This window comes from Octopus bimaculoides, chromosome 21 (assembly GCF_046866305.1).
Source record: "Octopus bimaculoides isolate indiv1 chromosome 21, ASM4686630v1, whole genome shotgun sequence".
Classification (NCBI taxonomy): Eukaryota; Metazoa; Mollusca; class Cephalopoda; order Octopoda; family Octopodidae; genus Octopus; species Octopus bimaculoides.
The window spans coordinates 7,576,758-7,603,119 of record NC_142948.1 but is presented as its reverse complement, the minus strand read 5'-3'; the positions used below and the strand labels follow the sequence as shown (position 1 = coordinate 7,603,119).

Genomic DNA, 26,362 nt, shown 5'->3' with positions numbered 1-26,362 from the left:
CGGAAAAGACACCTGTCGCAAATATGAAATCAAAATTAGTCAAGTTTTTTTTTTTTATTATCGAGGAAAACAAAAATAAAAATAATTAGGAAATCGAGAAGTGCAAGTGATATGAAAAACACTTGCAGAAAATATTAGCACTGGAACGGCTGAATTGATTATCATTATTATTTATTATGCTTTTTTCTTCCTCTTAATTATCGATCAGCAAGCACGATCAGAAATAAGTGATCCGATCAGGAAAAAAGAAAAAAAGGTAATCGTATTTTCTCAATTAAAAAAATTAACTTACTATTAATATTATAATTATTATGCTTTTTTTTGTTTGTTTTTGTCAATATCGATCAGCAATGATCATTAGATATAGGTGATCAGATTAGAACAAATCAAGAAAAGTAAAATAGGTGATCGTAGTTCTAAGATTGAAAAAAAAAACAACATTAACTTATTATTATTATTATTTATGCTTTTTTTTAAAAAAAAAAGGTTCTTGTTAATATCGATCAGCAAACACAATAAGAAATAGGTGATCAGATGAGGAAAATATATATATATAGGTAACCTTAGTACCTAATTAAAAAAAAAAATTAATTTGTTATGGTGTTGCAGTATATAAACATACACAAACAAACATTCAATCAAGAGAATATATACATTTACAAGATAGTATATAGTTAGATTTAGAAAAAAAAAGTTATTAGTGTTAAGAGGAAAAAGTGTGGATTCTATTAAGTGTGTCCATTCATTAAAATAAGTTACCTTATTGTAGTTTTGGTTGCATCAGTCAGCATCAAGACGACGTTACACATCTCCACCTGCAACTGGCATCGGACAAGGTGCAGCACTGCACGTTGCTTCCGACATACGGGTTCTTTTTGCCTTGGCTCTTACTACAAACGCACTACCTCCCCCGTTTGAGCTCTAACACATACTATATCCAAGCAGAAATTTTTACAGTTTTGTTTGTTTGTTACTTTTTTTTTTTTCCAGAAATGACCCTGTTATTTTAATTTTATTTGCAAAATGCGTTAAACGATTTTCAGAAATTAATTCTACACTGTTGATCTCGTTGATATTTTTTCGTTGTATTAAGTTAAATTTTTGAGAAATTATGCGGACTTTTCCCACCAACTGTTGCTGTTCTTTTTAATTTGCATCCTCGCTGCTGTTGGTTGGCAAAACAGGAAGCTGTCGTCGCCATTTTTAGACAAGGCAGTCGTAGATTGGAATTTCCTGCTGAGGAAAAAAGAAACAAGCAAAACTTTACTTGAATTTTTGTAGCCGGTAAGTTGGGCTGTTTTTCACGTCTCTCAATGTTTCTATCTTTTTTTTTTTATCGTTATCCTATAGCTATGCGCAATTTTAACGAATCAATTTGATTTCGTTAACACGCCGATGATAAGTGTTTAGGCAGTGAATGAAACAGATTGTGTGTGTATATATATATATATATATACATATACATATATATAAGTGTTGCACATCATATAGCAGTAAATGGGGGATCGATTTGTAATTGTGAAGCTATTCAAAACCGAACCCCCACTTTGTGTTCTGTGTTATTTCGAGCTAGGAATGGGAGGAGGTAGAAATTACGATCTATTTGGAATGCATTTGAAAAATGTACGTCCTGTATCAGTTCCGCTTGGGTGTATGTCTGGTTTTTTTTCATCGCTAAAAACAGAACAAAATACTCAGGACTATGCTAGAGGTTCGTTGAGTTTTCATTTTGTTTTCCTTCCTCCATCCTCTGCTTTTCAAGAGGTATTTTCATATATATATATATATATATATATATATATATATATATATATATATATATATATATATATATATTGTTTTTTCCCCTTCTCTCTTGTCAAGCCGTTTTCCAAAGTCATGAGTTTATTTAATATGTGTAGCCTGTGTAGAGTACAGTTAATAAACGAATGCCATAAATTGTCATTGTCATCACCGGTTTTGTCGATGACATGTTGGTTTAGACAACTAGGCCTTTACCCATTGCTTTCATGGTGACGGTAGACTGTTATACTAATGATTATATTCTGTTCTTATCTAAAATAAAAGTAAATTGCAACTAAAAACAACAGCATCAATAAATTATCAACCTCTTCTGTTTACAAGAAGTCATTTCTTCAAAAAGCCACCTGTCCTTAGTGTGTGTGTGTGTGTGTGTGTGTATATATACACACACACATATATATATTTATGATCGCCCATATATATATCCATCAAATAGAATATGAACACACAGGCACATACATACATATATTTATAGAGTCATGTGTATATATACTCAGATATTTGTGCAGCTATGTATGCGTACGTACAGATGTATGTGTATATGCACAGATGTGTATACCAATATAGAGACTTGCTCCTATATTTGTGTATATATATATACCCACATATTTCTGCATATAACTATGTCCCTACAAATCATACACATATGATCATATATACGCACACACACACACACACACACTAGCTCTCTCTCACACACACACACACATATGCCCGTATATATATACACACATCTGTGTAGATATGTAGACATTTATATATGCAAATACATATGATTATGTAAACACGGTTACGCATAGTCCCCTATATATATCATCATCATTATTATATACACACGTACGTACATACTCCTTTTTCTGCATATAAATATATCCCTACACATCTATATATACTCATTTATATATGACACGCTTATTATATATGTGTGTGTGTGCATGCATGTATGTATATATGTGTACATACACATGTCTTTATGATCGTACTTTGGGTTACACATATGTGTGTGTGTATAATCCATTCTCTATTAATATCCTATCAAACGGAACCACGTAAACATTTTCAAATTCCTTCTGGTCTGTGACTCTCTGTTTTATTATTCCACATATTCTTTAGAATTTTCACAACTGTTCCAAAGTGAATATAGTTTTTTTGCCTTTGTTTCTGCCTGTCTCTCTGTTTATAATTATTTCGCCATTATAGAACGTCTACACACACACACACACGTATGTGTAATCTAAGTTGAAAATACGACAGAGATTACTCGAGGAGACTACAGTTTCGAACCAGAACTCTCATATATACACGTGTATGATGTAAGCTAAAACACCATAGGAATTACTCAGGGACCTAAAGTTTCGTAATCAGAAGACACCTACCCATTATATATATATATATATATATATATATATATATATATATATATATATACACACACACACATAGTCACACACATGTGATGATGACCTTAATATAAGGTAAGAACATCTAAGTTTCCTGTGTTTTTTTTTCGTAATTAACTTCATCCCGCACCTTAACTTTTTTGTCATCGCTATGTTTCCCTTCTGAAGATTACGACTGAAGGTTTTTTAAAATTTGTTCTAGAACGACTGTAAGTTGATACCTAACTGTGACCAGCTCCACCCCCTACACCAAAAACAAAAAAGAGAATAAAAAAAAAAGAAAGCAAACAAAAAAAGAAAATGTAAGAAATTGATAACCATGCATCTTATATATATTCATGGTTAAATATACGTTTAAATATCTTGTCACCCGTCATTACCAAAATCCAGTTTTTGGAATTCGTATGGGTTACACATACATACATACATACATATATATATATATATATATATATATATATATATATATATATATCGTTTCAATCATTGAACTGCAGGCATGTTGGGGCACCGCCCCGAACAGTTTTAAAGTTAGACGAATCGACTCCAGTCCTTATATATGAATAATACGTATACGGTAGGTGTATTTCAGTGTGAGTAGACGGCTATAAGTAGAAGACTCTTAAGGTGCCACGTAGTGGGTTTTGAACCCGGAACAATGTTGTAGGGCAGCAAGCTTCCTACCGCACAGCCATTCCTGTGCGTGTATCCCTCACTACAAAAGAGTATGATTTAGTACCATGGTTGCCCGTAACTTGTTTCATATGCCAGTGTAGTCGTGAGTAGATTTTGTAGATAACTCCTCGGCCATCCCTCTCTTCATCTGGCGGAACATCCAGGAAGTGATGTGACAGTCTTGAGCGAAACGAGAGGGCTGCGCCAGCGATGGGATGGTACCCCACTTTTTTTTCCGCTGACTTGGCTGGAGCAACGTGAAATAAAGCGCTTTGCTCAAGGACACAGCATCCTAACCGCTCGAATCAACACCTTCATATTATATATTCTTGGGGGATAGGGTGTAGCCCTTTAGGTTCTGCTGTAAAAACATGTATAGGATTTGGGATCCCAGAGTAGGGGGCGGAAATCTCAAGGGCTGCTCCCACTACGTCTCATATATATATATATATATATATATATATATATATATATATATATATAGTGTGTGATTGAGAGAGAGAAAGTGAGAGTATACACTACTCTATAAATTGTTGTTTGCATCTCCATCGGTATATTGACTAGTTTTTTTTATCAGAATAGTTATAAACATTGTCTACTATCATCGTTTAACGTCCACCTTCCATGCTGGCATAGGTCGGTGGGTTTGACCGGAGCTGGCCAGGCAGGAGCCTGCACCAGACTTCTGTATCTGTTTTGGCAGGGTTTTTTTTTTACAGTGGATAGTGCTTTTTACGTGACACAAGCACAGGCGAGGTCAGTTTTGGCATGGCTTTTACAGCTGGATGCCCTTCCAAACGCCAACCACTTTACAACGTGGACTGGATGCTTTTTTACGTGGCACCAACAATGACGGTCACCAAGTAACTTTGCAAGACAGAGATCTTTTGAGAGGGGATGGGGGAATTGGAGGAGGATCTTGTGTCAGATGATGATCACCTCCTCCAATTCCCCTTCCTCTCGTTTAAATATATATATATATATATATATATATATATATATATATATATATATATATATATATATATATATATATATGCATATACACATTTATCCTCATTGTAATATATAAAAGTGTTTGTGTATACACACACACACGTCTCTGCTATTTTTTACGCTCCGAGTTGTTTGCTGCAGTTGTACACACACCTTTGATAGCTGAAATTTTACGGTAGGAGATGCACACCTTTTTTTAAGAAGGCTATTTGATCATTACGTTCTAAGATTTGCTTTATTTTTGCCCCTTTTATGAAACCAGCTTTTGAACTGCTTAGTTGTAACATAGTTCGGATTGCATCGACATCCCTAAGCCAAACAGAAGATGTTCAGCATCCTTTTGAAGCAATTCCTCCAAAATATACGGTGTTCATATGGTTGTTTAGGTAGAAATGAACCCGAGCAAAACTGGATTCTGTGGTTTATAACAACATACATATACACTATAGGGCGAAAGTAAAGAACACACATATACCCGGTGTTTAGGGTTAGGGTTACGCCGAAAATGGATGGTGTACGTATACTTCACCTCCGCCCACTAGAGATACATATAAACACACGCACACATACTCACACACACGCACACACAACTAAATAGACGTCATCGAGTTTTTAAAGATTTATTTCTAGAAACAAAATAATGACATGTGATCCATCTAAATTCTTAATCTAGTTTTTAATAGATATTCCCTAGTGCCCTTTTAAAATAATTTAACCCGATTTAGAATCGTACATACGAATAGTGTCCGCATTGATAAAACGTATGAGGAGTGTATATATATATATATATATATATATATATATATATATATATATATGAAGAAGGAAGCTAGGGAAAATATAGGAAGAAAAAAAACGGCGAAAAGGAAGGTTGGCTTACGGAAATCAAAAACAACCACTTGAAAGTATTATTTCTTCGTTTTTATTTGGGACTGCAAATGCCAGAGTCAGACGTCAGTGTATCCTAGAAATTGAAAGATGGGAGCTAACCACGTGTACCACCATATTAACAAAGTTTGCATTGTTGTTACGTAAAAGCTCATCCAACAACAATCACCTTTATGTTAAACATTAACTTATTATTGTCTCGTGGAAGAGTATCATTTACTCATTTTTTGATATTCTCTCCTCTCTTCTGTTATCTAAATCCATTCACACATATAGACTGAGATATTATTTACTTTCTCTCCTCCGTGTAAATTGTGTGTGTCTGTGGTGATGTAGAATTTATTGATGACCATATTAAATAAATCGTATTTATTTTAATGACGTCTAGAATATGAAATGACTCAGACGTGTTAACTATTCTTGCTCAGAGTAATTAGTTAATCGATAATATATATATATATATATATATATATATATATATATATATATATATATATATATAACTTCTGTATGTATAAATAAAGAGAACTCGATAGAGTTGATAATTAAAAGAACATTTTTTATTGTAGTTACTCTTTAGTTTCGCTTTATGTCGAAAAGTGATTACGTGAAACTAGGAATAATAATAGTAGTGTAAATCTGTTTTGAATGCTGTTCATTGTAATATATATTAAATTTATTCATATAAAAACTTTGCCTATATACAGAAGACAATTCTGCGAGGTTTGTCGAATGTTGTTCTCTCCTGGCTAGTAGTTTTCGATTCGTACTTGAAATCAAAATATCTCGTACCCTAAAAATAATCCTGAACCCCCACCCCCACCAGCAATGATCGTTGCACTCTCATTCTAGTAAATGAGAGGCTTTGCGTTTAAATAAGATGTAATTTATTTTTTTATTGTGAATTTTATTTGAAAAAAATTATTCAAATTGAAACTCATGTGATCTTTGATACTTCGTTTTGAGGAAAATTAATCAATTGATTGGAAGGTCTTGGCTCATCTTATCAGACAGGAATGGAAGAACCAATATTAAGTGGCGCTTGATAGTTCTTGGTATTCTCAAGTAATATAGATTTGATATGGCAGTAGAAGTGTGGGTTAGGGACCCATATAACAAATGCCATTTTTTTTCTTCTCGGATTTTAAAAATAGCGCTATTTTTTATTTGTTTTATTTTATTTTTTGGTTTTGTCTCCTATTTGTTTCAGTTATTGGACTGCAGTCATTCCGGGGCACCGCCTTGAAAGGGTTTAGTCAAACAGATCGGCCTCAGTACTTTTTCCCCCTATAAAATGTATTGTACTGGTTCTGTTGGTTTCTTTCGAAGAACCACTAAGTTGTGTGGACGCAAACAAACCAATACCGGTTGTCAAGCGATATAGGGGTTACAAACACAGACACATACAATAGAATTCCACCCAGTTTCCGTCTACCAAATTCACAAGGCATTGGTTGGCCCAGTGCTGTTGAAGACACTTCTATTATAGTTTAAAGGGCCGTACATTGGTACTGAACCTGGAACGAAGTAGTTGGGAAGCAAGCCTTTTTAACCACACATCCATGCATGCACCTGTTTAATTATTTAATTATTTTTCTTTTTAGTTCTCTGTGTGGAACCCTGGGCAAGTGTCTTTTACTAAGGCCCCCAGGCCTGTCAAAACCTTGTGAGTGGATTTGTTAAATGGCGATTGAAAGAAGCCTGTCCTTTATATATATATATATATATATATATATATATATATATACACACACACATATATACACATACATACATGTGTTTGTGTTCTCCTGCTGTTTAACAACTGGTGTTGGTTTGTTTACATCCCTGTAACTTCATGGTTTGACATAAGAGACTGATAGAATAAGTACTATACTTACAAAAAGTGGGGGAAAGAAAAAAGGTAGTGGGGTCGATTTGTTTGGCTGAAACCCTTCAAGGTAGTGTCCCATTCTGGCTGCCGTCCAATGAGTAAAACAAATGATAAACACAAGAAAAAGCTTTCTAGTTATTTGAGTGAAACCAGTTTTGAGTTATTAATTGGGGGTGAGATGTCTCTTGATAATGGAAACAAGTACATGGTGTTACCTACTGCTTTATCTATGATATGCACATACAGGTCACTGGCCTAGTCTTGGTGCTAGTAGTGGCGGGGAGGCTAAGATATTATTGATACCCTCCCACTTAAGCATGAGAAGCCGGAGGAAATTTTGCACCCAGAGGAGTAACTTCTCCCCATTCTTACCATAGTTCTGGTATGGCTGCATCTGTGTGGATCACTTAACATGCTAAAAAGAGCAGCAAAATATATCTCAAATTAAAAATTCTGTCTTGCATAAACTGCATTAGAAAATATAATCGTAGATACACTTAGAAAGATAGGACAGTGACAGTTGGAAATGCCTTTGTTCATGTGCCTGCTAAGTCAAGGGTGACCTGCAATGTCTGAACAATACACTATACTGTTAAGTGTTTAAATGTTTCGACTGTTTAAATAGCAGGCTGTGTTGTGATCAAACCTCATGGAGTATTGTTGCTTAGCCCTTCATCAGACATGATTCAGCAAATCTATGATCAGAAGCATTCCAACCATGTCTCACCAGTCTTTTTATACGTCAGAGACTTCGTTATCTAGTGTGTCTTCCTTTATATAAGATAGAGTCGATTTGAGAGTGATTTGGCTGCTATTTCTTTTTGACATGCTTGCACTGGTGAAAACGAAAACTAATTTTTTAAGAAACCAGAAAACTGTTGGAGCGTGATCGTTGCCAGGGCAGCTGACTGGCTCCCGTGCCGGTGGCACATAAAAGGCACCATTTGAGCGTGGCCATTGCCAGTTCTGCCTGACTGAGTGGTTGGCGTTAGGAACGGCATCCAGCTGTAGAAACTCTGCCAAATCGGATTGGAGCCTGGTGTCGCCTCCTGGTCCACCAGTCCTCAATCAAATCATCCAACCCATGCTAGCATGGAAAGCGGATGTTAAACGACGACGACGATGATGATTATATATATATATATATATATATATATATATATATATATATATATACATTATATATAAAAATATTCTATATATATCATCATCATCATCGTTTAATGTCCGCTTTCCATGCTAGCATGGGTTGGACGATTTGACTGAGGACTGGTGTACCAGATGGCTACACCAGGCTCCAATCCGATTTGGCAGAGTTTCTACAGCTGGATGCCCTTCCTAACGCCAACCATTCAGAGAGTGTAGTGGGTGCTTTTATGTGCCACCAGCACGAAGGCCAATCAGGTGGTACTGGCAACGGCCACGCTTGAAATGGTGTATTTTACATAAAAATTCTATATATATATATGTACACACACACACATAATATATATATATATGTACACACATATATATACATATATTTATATATATATGTATATACATATATATATATATATATATATACACACACACACACACACACACACACACACACACACACACACACACACACACACACACAAACACACATATCATCACCATTTAATCTCTGCTTTCCATGCTGGCATGGGTTGGATGGTTTGACAGGAGCTGGCTTGGCAGAAGACTGCCCCAGGCTTCAGTGTCTGTTTTGGCATGGTTTTTATGGTTGGATGCCCTTCCTAACACCAACCACGCTGCAGAGTGGATTTTGTGTGTGTGTGTGTGTATATATATATATATATATATATATATATATACCCTGCCATACTTATAGATTAATTCATATTTGGACTAAATTTCATTGTGAAGATATGTTTTTTGTTTATTCCTGGAATTGATTTTTTTTTTCCTGTATTCTTGAAGAATACAGCAATGTTTGACGTTTGCCAGGGAACTTTAGCTTATATCATTGGAGGATATTTTTTTTTATATATTCAAAAGTGATCTGGTAGTAGTTACAGAAACAGAAAGTACAAAGATTGTGTTGAGAATTACAATGAAGTTTTGAGAAAATATCAAGAAAACATTCAGTGAAAAATCTAGATTTAATGGCAAATGCCAAGAAGAGCTGTATTCTTTTTGGAGTACATAAAAGAAATGCATCAGGAAGAAAAAGAATATCTGTATCTACAGTTAATTTGAAAACAACCAATGTGTCTGAATTGAGTTTGCCCAGGAGCATAATAATTGGACTTTATCAGGTTGGTCAAAAATCTTGTGATCAGATTAGTCCAAATTTAATTTGTTCAGCTTCAATGGTCTTTTGTTCATGTAACAGAGTGACTATACATAGAAGATTAGAATTTTACCTGGAGTGCGTGAATTAGGCAGTTTATCATGGGGGTGGCAACGATTTCATGATTTTGGTATAGTATGTTGGGGGAAAAGGGATCAGTCCCTAACATGAGATCAAGGGCATCCTGAGCAGTATAGCCTCTCTGGAGATCTTAGTCATTTGGGCCAGCCATGGATTTTTCAGTATGATGGCCTTTGCAAGATTAACCAAGAAATTTCACTGAAGGCAAGAAAATGTGAATGCTACAGTGACCAGAACAGTTGAGTTATGGATGTGTAAACAAAAATCATCAGTTGTCAAGAGGTATTGGTTGACAAACATGCACACATAGTGCCACATAACTCAGAACCACATGATTTAAAGTGTGCTTTTTAACCTCACAGCCATGTGATGATGAAACTTAGATTCAGTGTCTCATATGTATGATCTGATTTTGAGATATTTCAGATTACCTAACCAAGTATTAGTATAATATGATTTTAGTCTTCTTGATCTGTAATACATACTTCCGATTTTGTTAAAGGCAAATGGCTTAAAAAATGGCTTTAACCTGTGTTCATTTTTATAATGTTGTTTAGTTACTAATTACATTAGTCTAATTTAAAATTTTCATATTCAAACTAACAGCATTTAAATGAAGAAAAAAAAAAGTACTTTCTTTCTATTTGTATATAGCTTGAATCATCAGTAATCAATAACTGTAAATAGTTAGGATTTAATCATCAGTTTACTCTCATCATTAATCTGTGTGACGTCACTGTCACTATGTCCTTATATCTACCCTGATGTGTCAGTGTCTGTTGAGTAGAGTTTGTTAACCTTTTGGTACCCCGCCTCCCCAACCAAGTGTATCGTATCCTTACATCTATATATGTTTATCTAATATATGTGTAAATATGTACACAAATGTGCATTATATTAACATTGGACTGTTAATTAATGTTTACATGTTTTGCATTATGGGTTGAATTTATACACAGGTCACTAGAATAACAAATGTGTGACTGGAAACTAAGTTGTTGGATGTTGTCCCTGACATATATACTAGTGACAGATATATGAAAAATTTCAGCTCTTGTTTTGACTTCTATAAACATCACTACCATTTTTATCTTCCTACTAGCTACATCCACCCTTATATAGTACTGAGTAGCCATGTACTATCACTATAGCAAGACGCTTATACTTGTCCGTCTGTCATACTTTGGTCACTTAACACCTGGTATAAAGCTGCCACCACCTCCCAAATACTCACCCCTACCATATAGTTGTGGTCTTTTCCCTCTGTTCTTTTCTGGTCTTATGAGTAACTTTACAACCTCACAAATGCTGGTATTATGAGAAATAACATGCAGTACACATGGTAAAAGATTTGGCATAAGCAAGGGCATCCAGCCATAGAAACCATAGAAACTGTACCAAAACTTGACAATAGATCTTGATGCAGCCCTGCAGCTTGCCAGATCCTATCAAACCATTCAACTCATGCCAGCATGGAAAAAAATAGATGTTAAGTGATGCTGGTGATGAAAATTTGTTTTCTGGAGATCTGCTGGCTATAGAATTATTGATAAGAGGTACTGAGCTAAGCATGATCTGATGGCATTGCTATCTGAACTTAGCATTGAGTTGTTGTACAAGTAAACTTACTGGGTTTTGTGTGAGTGAATAACTAACTAAAAAGTTAGTAGTTTTACTGTTGCACTTAGAGGTGGGATCACAGGCTGTTATTATTCACCTTTGCAAGTGGTGGGTTGCACTGTAAAATAGCCTGTTTCATTGTTGGCACTATTCAGTTCAGACTCCCCTGTTGGAAAAGTTACATTAATGATAGACTGGAACTCTAACCAAAGGGAAAATTTATCTTTACTTTAACTGAGGCAGGGTTTTATGGTTGGATGTTCTTCCTATCAACAAACCCTTACCTGTTTTTTACAAGTTATTCCTGAGGTTTTCAAAACGACAAGCATGGAATATCAAGATTCATATACATTCACGTATGCATATATATATATGTATATTTATATGTGAAGGTGCATAGCTCAGTGGTTAGAGCGTCAGGCTCACAATCATGAAGTAGTGAGCTCAATCCCTGGACCGGGTCGTGTGTTGTGTTCTTCAGCAAGACACCTTATTTCATGTTGCTCCAGTTCACTCAGCTGTAGAAATGAGTTGCAACATTCACTGGTGCCAAGCTGTATCAGCCTTTGCTTTTCCCTTGGGTAACATTGGTGGTGTGGAGAGGCGACTGCTGGTCTTCCATAAACAACCTTGCCTGGATTTGTGCCTCGGAGGGGAACTTTCTAGGTGCAATCCCTTAGTCATTTATGACAGAAGGGGGTCTTTACCCATTTATATCTATCTATCTATATATATATATAATATATGCATATTTCTTTGTTTTGGTATAAGGGCTTTTTGCTGTTTCCATCTACCAAATTCACTCACAAAGTACTGGGTGGTTTGGGGCCATAGAAGACCCCTACCCAAATGCCATGTAGTGGGACTGAAATCGGGACCATAAGGTCATAAATCAAACTTCTTAACTGCAATACCATGCCTGTACCAATATTGGGAAACATGTCTTTCTTGAAACTTTAGATTTTCCTTCCCATTGAAGCACACCCATGCATTCCATAGTGTGTGTATGTGTGTACACATTAGATTTCCCATATCACAACATATCTTCATACCTTACTTATATAGATAATGTTTTGCTGAACTGTTAACACAGATTACTACAAATTCTAGCCTTGTTGAATTCTAGTGTAGTTATACCAGATTTCAATGGTTTTTTTAGGCTTTGAGAAAGAAAACTGCCAAATGATAGGATGGATGAATCAGAAAGGCAGTTTTTCAGACTTGTCCAGCATCCCGTCAGCTTTGAAAAACAGATGTTAAACTATTCGTGATGGTAACGATAATAAATAGTAGAGGAGTAAATGGATTTGTAGATGTTTGCTTTTCTGTTAAAAAATAAACAAAATTTTCACAAAACAGAACATTCTACCATGGTAAGAATGCATAAAGATTCTGTAGAAAGGAACCAAAACATGTATAGCATTTTCTGGTAGGTAAATTCAATTTGGACTTCTCTCTCTCTCTCTCTCTCTCTCTCTCTTTTGCTCTCAATTGCTTAACCATGTGAAATGGATTTTGTGAGAAAATATCTGTTAGTGATGCAGTAGATTGATTCTTACCTTCCTTTTCATCATCATCATCATCATTTATTGTCTGCTTTCCATGCTGGTATGGGTTAGATGGTTGGACTGAAACTGGTAAGCTGGAGGGCTGCACCAGGTTCCAATCTGATTTGGCATGGTTTCTACAGCCGGGTGTCCTTCCTAACACCAACTACTCCAATAGTGGCATTGGCCACAGCTATGATTTCACTTGGCTTCATAGGTCTTAAGTTCAACATTTCACCAAAGGTCTCAGTCACTAGTCATCACCTCTGTGAGGTCCAACATTCGATGGATGCTTTCTATGTGCCAGTTAGGTGACACCAGCATCGGCCATGACTATGATTTCACTTGGCTTGATGGCTCTTCTCAAGCATGGCATATTACCAAAGGTCTTGTTATTGCCTCCTTGAAGCACAATGTTTGAAGATCATGCTTCACCACCTCATCCCATGTCTCCCTGAGTCCACCTCTTCCACAGGTTCCCTCCTAGTAAAGCAGCAGGTACTCTCATACAAGATACACAATGAACATGTTCTTCAAGATTGTGTAGAAAAGTCTTATTCTTGAAAAGATCGATTCCCTCTGTTTCCCCTTCCTTTTTTTAGTTCTATTACAAAGTGGTGGGCTGGTAGATCAACCTGGTAAAGGAGTAACAGGTCCAATAACCAGCAAATCAACCTATAGCTACTCTTGTGGCCTGTTTAACTCTTTAGCAGTCAGATTCCTCTATCAAATGTAATGCTTATTTATTTGCATTGTTTCGAATTAATCATGCATTATCTTGTGGCTAGTTGGAGAAGGAAGGGTGACATTCATCACCCACTTGGATTCATGGGGAGAGAAGGAGTAAGGAATGACATACCATGGGGCCACTACAGTAGGAAGTAGTGCATTGAAATATCAAGTTATCCATGGACTGTAGCTCTGGTCTGATTACTTAGAACACGGTACTCTCTGTTAAAGGTATCCAATGACCAGATGAGAGTTAAATTGAGCAATGAAGTAGGTTTACTACACTAGTTTATCATGATACTATGTTTGCTTTGGCATCTACTCTCTCTCTACAACAGACTGTTTTTGCAGAACTTGTTGGTTCCAACTCCCCCATTGTTAGAAAACTTACCCATTATGAACCAGTGAGATAGTCGCCATGTAGTGGCTTGATCTGCTTTGAATAGGAGCCAATTCTTCCTTGAATCCCATTTCACCATCTTTTAAGGGTGCATTGGGTAATGTAGTATAAGACCCACTACATCTGTTATCTTTGAATTGTTTCAGTCTTTGGACTATGACCATGCTGGGGCATTGCCTTGAAGGGTTTAGTCGAACAAATCAACCCTAGTACTTATTTTTGTTTGTCTCTCTTTGCTGAACCACTAAGTTACAGCTATGTAAACACACTGATACCTGTTGCCAAGTGGTTGTATGGACAAAGACACACACATACACACAATGGGCTTCTTTCAGTTTCCAGCTACCAAATCCACCCTCAAGGCTTTTGTCAGCCTGGTGCTGTAGTGGAAGACACTTGATCAAAGTGCTGCAGAATGGGACTGAACACAAGACCACATGGTTAGGAAGCAAGCTTTTCAACCACACAAATCATACCTGCACCTATGAACAAAACAAGGAAGTCTGTTTGATTAAGGTTGTAATGTCTTTGATCATCAATTTGTTCAATACTGGCTGACCTGGGGTTATACTATTGCTTACTCATTACTCTTGCCTCTTTATTACTTCTCCTTCTGTTATGCTTCTCTCATTAATTAAAATACATGAATTACCATACTCATCATTGTTTCATTCTGAGCAACACTGGCTCTATGTACTTCCTTCACTTCTCTTCTATAATTATGTATTGTACAGTATCATGCAGTATCCTCCATCTCTTTAATTTCTATGATTTAAACAATACTAGATTCGCCAATCCCTGATTGTGCACAGTAGCCCTTCCCCTAAAGACAAGAAAAATCATAAAAATGAATCTCAATGTCTCTTTGTGTACTGTACATATTCAGTGCCTCAATCTCGTCCGTAGATGATAGTATAGCAGTTTGTTGTCTGATAACATTTAACATATGCCTGTATATACATAATGTTCTCCTTGACCTAAACGGATAAAGTCATTGACTAGGTACATGAAGGACACTCACAATTGGTTGTTTTTCTGACTTAATGTAAAAAAAAGTGACATAACCAGCATCCAACATGACGGTAATTTTTCTTTCCTTTTTAAGAATTCTTTTTTTCTTGCTTTTAGTTAAAATGAACGTTCTCTGTTCTAATGTGATTTGTCAGTAGTTTGTATAAGGGAACATTATGAAAACCTATTTAAATAATTTATTTCCACTATTAGTCTTTTTATTACTATATCTCTAATGAAATGCAGACTGTTTCAGTTAATTTTTAAATAATTGAAAATTTGGAAAAATTATTATTATTAATAAGCTTACATTTTTCCAGCTCTTTGTATTCTGAGTTCAAATTCCACTGAGGTCAACTTAGCTTTTCAACCAGTGTTGGTGTGTTTATGCTCCTGTAACTTAGTGGTTTGGCAAAAGAGACTGATAGTATAAATAACAGGCTTAAAAAAAAAACCCAGTAAGTACTGGGGTCGATTCATTTGATTAAAAATTCTTCAGTGTGGTGCCCCAGCATGGCCACAGTCTAATGACTGAAACCAGTAAAAGGTAATCCAACACCACTGCAAGTGGTGGTAGGGACAAGACAAACACAATACAAAGACACACCCACATACGATGGACTTTTTCACAGATTCCATGTACTGAATTCACTCATAAGGCATTAGCTGGCCTTGGGCTATAGTAGAAAACACTTGCCCAAGGTGCTCGGCAATGGGACTGAACTCAAAACCATATGGTTTGCAAAGTGAGCTCCTTAACCTCACAGCCATACTGTGCCCAGACATTTCTATCTTGTCAGCAGTATACCCCGGTAAGCTGTAGTGTCAATGTATAATCCATGCATATTTGTTATGTACCTTGTTGATTTTCTTATGAGCAACACTTCACTTAGCTGAGTTAGTTATGCCCTGTGATGGTGAAAGAGAAGCCATGTTGATGACTCGACCATCACTAGTACTCTTAATTCCAATACTCTTTTCATGTTGCATTGTGCTGTCTCATCAGAAAACCACATGCAATATTATTTGCCTGAAGAGGGTGGCGTTGTTAAGGACAATATTAGTGGGGTTTCCTATAAGACTTGAAACCTGAGATCACAGTGTTTGAGTTTTGTCTATGAATCATAATTTTTTGTAAGTTAGTAAGCAGAATGTACTGAAGTCATAGTTGAGTTTGAAAAAAAAAAGTCTTGAATAAATAAAAAAGTGTTTTGGATTACTAACTCCATGTGTTAAAACTATTTCATGATACATTTTTTTTTTATTTAAAACCTATTTTTTTTTCTTCAGTTTAAAAACTATTTCCTTTCTTCAGTTTTTGGGAGATAGTTTAAATAAATTAATAAGAATGTATTACTGGTATTGTTGTTTTGTTTTTTTTGTGAATAAGCATAGGCATGGTTGTGTGGGAAGAAGTTTGTTTCCCAACCACATGGTTTCAGGTTCCGTCCCAATGCATGGCACCTCAGGAAAGTATTTTCTACTGTAGCTTCTAACTGAGAAAAGACTTGTAAGTGAATTTGGTAGACTAAAAAGAAGCCTATTGTGTATGTAACTACACATGAACTGTCGGCGATTTTTTTTTTTTTTTTTTTCTTTCCTCCTCCTTCCTTTTCCTTTGGACTTTCCTATGTTTCCTGTTTCTGAAGATGAGCTATGCTCGAAATGTAAATCAACCACTTTTTTCCTTCTCTGGGCGTCTTATTAATACTTTCTATGTGCTACATCCTCATGTTGTTGTGTTTTTTTCTTGTCTTTTTCTCTATTTTTTGGATTACACACACACACACACATAGGTAAAAAATTAAGGAGTGCGTGGGTTACATAAATAATATTTTCAAGATTAAATAAAAAGATAACAAACGGAAAATATGACCTACTTATATATATAATTAAAAAATAAACAAACGAACATATACTAAATACACAGATGGACAGAAAACTCAGGATGCCTCGCATGATAGTTGTAAGTACATATCACTGCCATGCAAGCAGTGTTCTTCATCTCCAATCTTCAGAGATGTGTCTTGTTACTGGGAAACATTATCTCACTCGATAACAGGAAGGGCATCTGCCTGTAGAAAATCAACCTCAACAAACTCTGCCCAATCCATGCTAGTTTGGAAAAGTGGATGTTAAAATGCTGCTGAGGAAGATAATGAACTTGTGAGATTTTAATATAGAACAGTAAGGTACTGAACTAGTTACAACAGGGGTTCTCAATCATTTTTTTATCTACAGACCCCTTTGAATACTATTTTATTCTGGTGGATCCTCATACCCATTCAATGTTTAAAAACTAGTTTTATAGAAACGTTTTTCGAAATTTTTATTTTGTTTTTGTTTTTCACACATTAACATGTGTAGGTTGAACTATGTAAAATGTTAGGGAAAGAAACCTAATACATACATCTAAAGCCAAATATTTTCAGGGGTCCTTCAAATTCTATTGTGGATCCCTAATTTACTATTTTGTTACATGGACTCCCAAAAATCTTATATGGACTCTTAGGGACCAATTAGACTCCAGTTGAGAACCACTGAGTTATAGTGATGTATTCAGTCTAGTGTCTGGTTGTCTTGGTTACTTCCACTGCCATCAAGATACTAAATATTAGTGAAATGTAATCTAGTTTGGCCTATATCCTGCTTATTTTTTAGTAACGTTAATTTGATCATTTCTAGGAATATTCCTTTCAAAAACATCCGTTGTATAACATTTCAAGTGTAAACTATGCTAAATATCATGTGGATTTGCTTGCTCTACTTGTGCTGCTCCTATAGTTGCATTATTTTCCTCTCATCAGCACCCAAATATGTTTGAATTTCTCAGAATTCACTGCAACTGTACTGAACATTTTACCCAATCATTATTGCATTCTGGAACTCCTTTCCTCTTCCTACAGCTTTTTAAATTGAGTGGGTCATCAGGACTCCTCTGAAACGCTTACTAATGAAACATTCATGTTAACTCTGCAGTGCTGCTGCTTCGTTTAGTTTCTCTGTATTGAGTTGATAATTATTTACTGTGAAATATGCATTTAGCCATTTGAGAGATAATTATCATGGCTTGCAGGCGAGCTGTATGATAAGAACTTGATTCACAATCACATGGTTTTGGATTCAGTGGTACTGTGTGACCACTTGGACAAGTGTCTTCTACTATAGCCTTAGACCAACCAAAGCCTTGTAAGTAGATTTGGCAGATGGGAACTGAAAGAAACTTGCTGGATGTGAGTGTGTGTGTGTGGATGTACAGAGTGGCCCAAAAGTGTGTATGTATAAGAGGTATGGGCTGTGCATTTGTATTTGGTTGGTAAGATTAGCAATGTCTCTTTCTCTCTCTCTCTCTCTCTCTCTCTCTCTCTCTCTCTCTCTCTCTCTGAGTGAGTGTGTATGTGTTTGCATGTACTTACATATTGTGTGGCATACGTTAAATGTGTGTGTATGTAGGTGCATGCGTGTGCAATGATTGATCAACATTGCTTTGGTTGATAAACAAATTCTTTTTATAGTAGAGTGCTGTTAATATGATGCCAATGTTTTCATTTGAAAGTAATCGCAATTATTTGCTTGTTCAGTTATTCAAACTACAATTGGCTAATTGTGAATACATTTTCATGAAACCATTGATATTGTATTAAGAGCACTCTACTCTTAAAAAGATACTCACTCTCACAGACACACACAAACACACACGCGTATATATGTCTGTAGCTGTCTTCTTTAAATCCAGCACTTTAGGCTTAGGCTATATGTATATGTGTGTGTGTATATATATATATATATATATATATACACACACACACACCTAAATGTCAAACGATGCAAATGAGTGCTCCACACCGCATTCTTTCTTTCCTTTACTTATTTCAGTCATGACTTGTGGTCATGCTGGAGCACCACTTGTAGTCGAAGAAATCGACCCCAGGACTTATTCTTTGTAAGCTTAGTACTTATTCTATCGGTGCCTTTTTGCCGAACTTCTAAGTGTCGGGATGTAAATACACTATTGGTTGTCAAGCGATGGTGGGAGAGGTAAACATAGACGCAAATACATACATACACACATACATATATATATGTATATACGATGGGCTTTTCTCAGTTTCCATCTACCAAATCCACTCATAAGGCTTTGGTCGGCTTGAGGCTATAGTAGAAGATACTTGTCCAAGGTGCCACGCAGTGGGACTGAACCCTGAATCATGTGGTTGGGAAGCAAGCTTCTTACCATACAGCCACTCCTGGATATAATTTTTTTATTTGTGGATTAATGCTACCATTGGTTTTATGTTAAGAAAAGTAGGAAAATATACTAGTATCTTAATTTTTCAAGCCAATCATGTGGAGAAAGGTGTTTGCCTCAATTTTGGAAAACACAGCCTCGTTTAGATCATGGGGGTTCTCATAAATTCACATGAATAAAACAATGAATCAAAGGACATATATATATATGTGTTTGTGTGTGTGTGTGTATAATCTGGGCTTGAAGTATCAGAGTTGAAGAAAATGAAATATTGTCACATAACTAAGAAATTCTAACTAGTGGGTGTTGTTTAAACTCACGATCCTGATCAAGAGAATCTCTGATCAGCCATTCCTGCTATAACCATTTCACCTTTTTATGAGTATCTTGGACATTTTGTAATGTGTCCATTTTTTTTTTAAAGGTAGCAATGTGTGGTTGTAGGGTGATAGGACTACTCTTTCTAGGTGGCTCAGTGATCGCATAGTTTCCCCTCATTGGCCCACCCGTTTTGCTAAGCTTAGCAAGCAGTGTTCAAGCAGGATATGTTGTGATATCTCAAACAAACTGACTGACTGCACCCTGGACTATAGGATTACTATAGGATTACTTTGACTTCCGGGGGGTAAATACCTTCTCTTAGCTGCAATTCCCCCCAGTATACAAACACATGAAAGGAGATTCATTTACATTTGTCCTATCCATTTTTAAAATTTAATTTACTGCACACTTGAGCAAAGTGCTGCTTGAAAGTCCATGGATCTGCCTCCAATTGATTAGTATTTGCTTCTGATGATTGTGTTAATGATATGTTAACAGAATACCAGAATGAAGATTGCTCTACATAACATTATTCTCTTAGTCATAGGATTCCAAATCTCATTTTTTTCAATATATATCATTGGAATAATTTTATGAGATTATTTTGTATATTTTAAGGTATTATTTATATTTCAGGCATAATTTATAATTTAGGTGCAGGCATGGCTGTGTGGTTAAGAAGCTTCTTAACCAAGTGGTCCTGGGTTCAGAACTTCTGTGCAACCCCTGGGGCAAGTGTCTTTTATTGGGCTAGCCAAAACCCTGTCAGATGGGGGATGAAGGAAGCCAGCTGCACTTGTGTGTGTGTGTAGTTATATGTATGTATGCATGCATGTGTGTGTGAACCGTTGTCTTGACATCATGTGATGATTGTAAATGAGCATCACTGTCATACAAGTGAGGTTGTTCATTTCCAGTCTTTCATGAAAACATGTCTGGCCATGGGGCAATATTACCTTGCTTGGAAACAGGTGAGGATTGACAGTAGGAAGAGTATCTGGCCTTAGAAAATCTACTGCAACAAATTTTGTCTGACTTCTGCAAACATAGAACAGTGGGCGTTGTCTGACAATGATAATGATTTTTGTTTTTGTTTTTTTTCTTTAGAATCAAAGCTATTTTAATTTTTGACTTGTAGAAAGTTGGATGGTAAGAATTTTGTATAATCAGGAAAGGTTTAAATACTTTGATATTTTAGCATTTCTCAGTATTTTCTCAATTATTTCTCAGTATAAGGTTTAATCAAATTCTTTTCCAAAATTTTGCTTTGATAGGCAATGTTAATATTTGTTTAATTTTTTTTTCTTCTTTGTTTTCCTCCCAGGTGTAAAAGAAATGATGGAATATTGAGATATTCATAGTAGCTTTTTAATAGCAGTGTTGTGGCTCTGGTCTTGAGAAAAGAAAAATGCCAACCATTCGACGAACAATTAAAAATGTTGTTTGGAATTACTCAGATGCCCAGATCAAAGTTCGGGAAGCGACATCAAATGACCCATGGGGACCTTCAAGTACACTGATGTCTGAGATAGCCGATCTAACTTACAATGTTGTTGCCTTCACAGAAATTATGCAAATGATCTGGAAGCGGTTAAACGATCATGGGAAGAACTGGAGACATGTTTATAAATCTTTAGTGCTATTGGATTATATTATTAAAACTGGGAGTGAAAAGGTAGCTCAGCAGTGTAAAGAAAATGTTTATGCAATTCAGACTTTAAAAGACTTTCAATATACTGAGGACAACAAAGACCAAGGTATGAATGTACGAGAGAAAGCCAAACAATTAGTATCACTTTTGAAAGACGATGAACGACTACGAAATGAACGTGCAAAAGCATTGAAAGCTAAAGAAAGATTTGCACAAAATGCCATGGGTATTGGAAGTAATAATAAGGTAAGAAGACCATTTGCTGGTTATTTTCTTCATGTATTTCTTTTCTGAGGTTTACAGAAGTACTACTGTTTCAAATCAAAGATTTTCTTCAGAAATTGAAGAAAACCTTTGTAATACATTAGTAAATCTGTAAATTTCTTAAATGAAATAATCACTCTCCATTCATGGATTGAGTCCTTTATATCTAATGGATCTTCTTGATCTTTGGATTGACTAAAGAAATATGCATCAAACCACTGATATTAAAATGTGTAACACTAAAGGTATACAAATTGGTAGCGCCAGTTCTCTATTGCTACTAGATTTGATGAGCATATAAACAGAATGGTTACTTGTTTCTCTGGGATTGGTCAAGTGATGTAGACACCTGATGAGATCCCAATAAGGGTCGAAAGTTGATTAAGGCTGTTTATCATTTTTTTCAGTCTACAGAGAAATTGGTAGAATTGATGTTTGTATATCTATTACATAGGCTTACATTTATATTTAATGTATATATGAATAAGACGACTGTGAATTGTCTGAAATGTTTTGCTGCTTCAGTTTAGAATTCTTTGTTCCAAAATAACAAGAAGGAACAAAATATAACAATCAAATTTGATAATTAAATGAAACTATCGTAGCTTCTATCTACTTGTCTTTATTTCTGTGCAATAGGTGTGAATTCATCTTATGAGGTGAATTTGAGAATGAAATAAAATTTTCGTAATATGAAGTACCTTCTGGAAAAACAGACTAAACACTCTGTTTCACATTAACCTATGATTCAATGATAAATCAATAGATATATTTTATGTGTGTGTTAAAGCAGAAAAATATTGCTCTGTCATCTTGTAATACATGTCAGGGAAATGAATGTGTGTGTATCTAAGATTTTATGTAAATAACTTACTGAGTTGATGGTTTCAGTTTAGTAGTAATGTTCGTACTGTCCCTGGTACAGTTCATAGTAGTTAGTAACACTCAAGAATAACTAAAGCTTCTGTTTGTTTATTTTATTGGATTGGTTTAGAGGTATGGTTTGTGCCCATGGCCTCTCAATATCAGGGTTCAAACATTGAGACTGATGTGGTTAATCTTTCTTGTGATTGATGACTCTTGGTTCAAATTTCTTGTGATGACTCTTGGTTCAAATTGATGACTGCAAGAAAAACATAGGTAAGGATGAAATTCCAGAGAGTTGAGGTTCTGGGAAGGAAAGACTTAGTATACTGCTTAATGCAGGTCCTTGAAGAGTCGGCACAATAGTGATGGGTGGAGGGTGCTTGAATTGACATGATAATCTCTGTTTGGAGGTTGTAGGAGAGCAGTTATCTTTTGAGGAACAGAGGCCAACATGGTAACAGTATAAAAAGCAGAGCAAGAGGAAACAGCATCTTTGTTGGTCAGTGTGTATTGACAAGTGGCTTTATGAACAATGTGTTGTGTGGCCTTTTCTGTGATGGATAGTTGTAGAAATTTCACCGAGGTCAATAAATTGAGTACCAGTTGCGTATTGGAGTCGATCTAATCGACTGGCCCCCTCCCCCAAAATTTCAGGCCTTGTGCCTAGAGTAGAAAATAATATTAGTAATTGAAGAGTGTACTGTCAGCTGACAACTGCTTAGTGAGTTATAATGAAACTAAGACCTAAATACACATATGTCTGTCTGCCTCTCTCTCTCTCTCTCTCTTACTATCTCTATCTCTCACATATATATTAAGTTAGCATTTACATTTTGGTATTATGGTGAATTCTTGTTACTAATTAATGGAGTCTATTGATGATCTGACAAACCTTTTGTTTTGTTCTTTTTTTTTTTTTTTTTTTGCTATTCTAGTCTCTAGTATAACTGAATAAATGGAGAAGTAGCAGATGGATGGCTCAATAGAACTGACTTTTTAGTTGGTGCTAGATTAATATATTTTCTCATAGGACAACTAACCTACACTTGTAACACTTCCTCTCCATTCAAACTGTGTCAGTATTAGAATTAGCTGAATTAACTCTAAACAGTCTATTGTAGCCTTGCTTTACAACCCAAATTTTCTCTTCTCTTTAAAATATCAGACTAAAATATTTATCCACTTTTATTATTAATTTCATGTGAAATATAAGTATAATATTTTCTCAAGAATTATACAGTTGATCTCTATTTAAATTGAGACAAGATGCTTAGTGGTCATGCGACTAATGTGCTATTGCTAATGTTATTGACCATGAGGACACCAATCAAAAGCTTGTTTAATTTAGATAAGGACATTGCTGTTGTACTTATGCTCTCTTAAGTAAGCCACATTATTTTGCTTGCTCCAGTCTATCTAAAAATACATTCTAAGAAGAAAGTAGCCTGCACTCATGAAATAAAAACTGCCCTGTCAGTCCGGATGTATGAAGTCTGGTTTGATTTCAAGGCAGGAATAAGGGAAAACATGTCATGTTAAAATGAATGTAAAAGTGTTAAAATAATAATCTAAACAAACATTCTTTTAAATACTGGATGGGCACAGGCATGGCTGCCCAACTATGTGGGTTCAGTCCCACTGTATGGCCCCTTGGGCAAGTGTCTGCAACAGTCGCCCTTGGTTGAATAAAGCATTGTGAGTGAATATGATAGATGGGAACTGAAAGATTCCCATCATGTTTGTGTGTGTGACCTTGTCTAGACATCAAATGATGGCTGTTAAATGAACATCACTGTCATACAAGTGGTGGTGGTGGTCATTTCCAGTTTTCTGCAAAAACCTGTCCAACTGTGGTGAAATATTACCTTAGAAACAACTGAGGGTTGGTGACAGGAAGGGCATCTGACCATAGAAAATCTACCTCAACAAAATCCCTCAGACCTGTACAAAGATGGAAAAGTGGATGTTAAATAAAAATAGATCGTATAGTTATGGTATTCGTGCCAGTGGCACGTAAAAGCACCCATTACACTCTTGGAGTGGTTGGTGTTAGGAAGGGCATCCAGCTGTAGAAACCATACCAAATCAGGCTAGATCCTGATGCAGTCCCTCAACTTACTGGCCCTGGTCAAACCATCGAACCCATGTCAGTGTGGACAATGGACGTTAAATGATGATGATGAATAATAGCAATGACTAGTCTCTTTTTGTTGGATTTTTTTCTGAAAGGAATAAGATGTAGGAGATTGTAAATGTATCCTTGTTAGAATTGATGAAGAGTATTTCTGTAATACAATCAGTTGTTCTATTTAATCCTTGAATAATAGTGTAAAGTTGAGGAGTGTTTCACAGATACACGTACCCTTAACATAATCCTCTGATAGGATCAGCATGTTGGATGGTCTTTGAATTTACTGATACAGTCATTCTAATGAGCATCTCTATAGTTTCCACCTTCCCAACTTCACTTGGAAAGTTTCGACTGACCTGAGGCTATGATAGAAGAGTGAAGGAACATGGCTTAGTGGTTAAAGTGTTGGACTCATGATCGTAAGTGGTTTTGGTTCCTGGACTAAGCAATGTGTTGTGTTCTTGAGCAAAACACTTCATTTTATGTTGGTCCAGTTCACTCAGCTGGCAAAAACGAGTAATCTTGCGACAGATCGGCATCCCATCCAGGTGGGGAATATGTACGCCACTGAAATCGGGAAACTGACCCTTATGAGCCTGACATGGCTTGAGAAGGAAACGTTTATGATAGAAGAAGAATAGAAGATACTTGTACTGTAGAATTTGAACCTGAGACCTCATTACTAAGTGACCTTCTCAATCATTCTGCCTGCTCTTTCCCTGTGTGTGTGTGTGTGTGTATGTGTTAATAAATTCTAAGGTGGTGGGCTGGCAGAATCATTACCACTCTAGACAAAATGCTTAGTGGCGTTTCTTCTGGTTCATTATGTTCTGAGTTCAAATGCCACTGAGGTCAACTTTACCTTTCATTTTTTCACAGTTGATAAAATAAGTACCAATTGAGTACTGGGGTCAATGTAATCAAATTAACCCCCTCCCTTCAAAGTTGCTGGCCTTGTGCCAAAATTGGAAAGGATTAGTACTTTTTACATTGGATTTCTGTCCATTTCTGTGGAGGATAGGTGTGGAATGAAGAACAAGCAAAGAGTTGGAGCTTTTTAATTATAACAGTAAAGAAAAAAAAAACTGTATTGCTATAAATATCTTAACCCTCTAGCATTTAAACTGGCCATGTTTGACCCAAATATTCCATATGTTTTATGCTTAAAGCAGCCAGATGTGACTCCTCACAATTTCTCTGCATTGTCATTTTTAAGATAAGCAGTCACATCATCAAAATTTCAAAGCTATGTGGTATCACACAATGAATATGTATTACATTGGACAGAGTAACCTGAATGCTAAAGGGTTAAGAGGTATTTAAAGACCATTGCTTAGATCCTGCTTGAAGGAATTGAAGTAGAAGAGAAATAAATACCCTTTGTCCAACAAGATTAGAGGTCTGTCACGGGTAAATATATTCCCAGATGAACTGTTTTCCATTCCTGACCCGAAGGTGAATTGAGGCAATGTAGAATAAGGTATTCTGTCTGGAAATCTGGAAATTCAATAAAAAACCCCTGTAACTAATTTGAAC

The 26,362-nt window shown here is 35.9% G+C and overlaps 2 protein-coding genes across 52 annotated transcripts in view; one reads left to right on the top strand and one right to left on the bottom strand.

Annotated features, from left to right (window-relative positions):
- Nucleotides 1–1,056, bottom strand: part of LOC106882014 (uncharacterized) — a 59,110-nt gene extending 58,054 nt beyond the window's left edge. For both annotated transcript variants that reach the window (XM_014932563.3, XM_089339413.1), the window contains exon 1: nt 760–1,056. The gene's annotated coding sequence lies outside the window, so the exon portion shown is untranslated. The remainder of the gene's footprint in view (nt 1–759) is intronic.
- A 137-nt stretch (nt 1,057–1,193) lies between these two features.
- The window catches only part of LOC106882013 (epsin-2), a 99,217-nt gene continuing 74,048 nt past the window's right edge, over nt 1,194–26,362 (top strand). For 13 of the 50 annotated variants that reach the window (XM_014932562.3, XM_089339398.1, XM_014932560.3 and 10 more), the window contains exons 1-2: nt 1,194–1,284; nt 21,238–21,810. In XM_014932562.3, coding sequence (XP_014788048.1) covers nt 21,322–21,810 — 489 coding nt within the window. In that variant the 5' untranslated portion in view covers nt 1,194–1,284; nt 21,238–21,321. Of the gene's footprint in view, nt 1,285–1,467; nt 1,712–4,947; nt 5,050–12,815; nt 13,086–15,173; nt 15,415–21,237; nt 21,811–26,362 lie in introns of those variants that run through there. The other 37 variants (XM_089339405.1, XM_089339389.1, XM_089339377.1 and 34 more) reach the window with 18 other exon arrangements.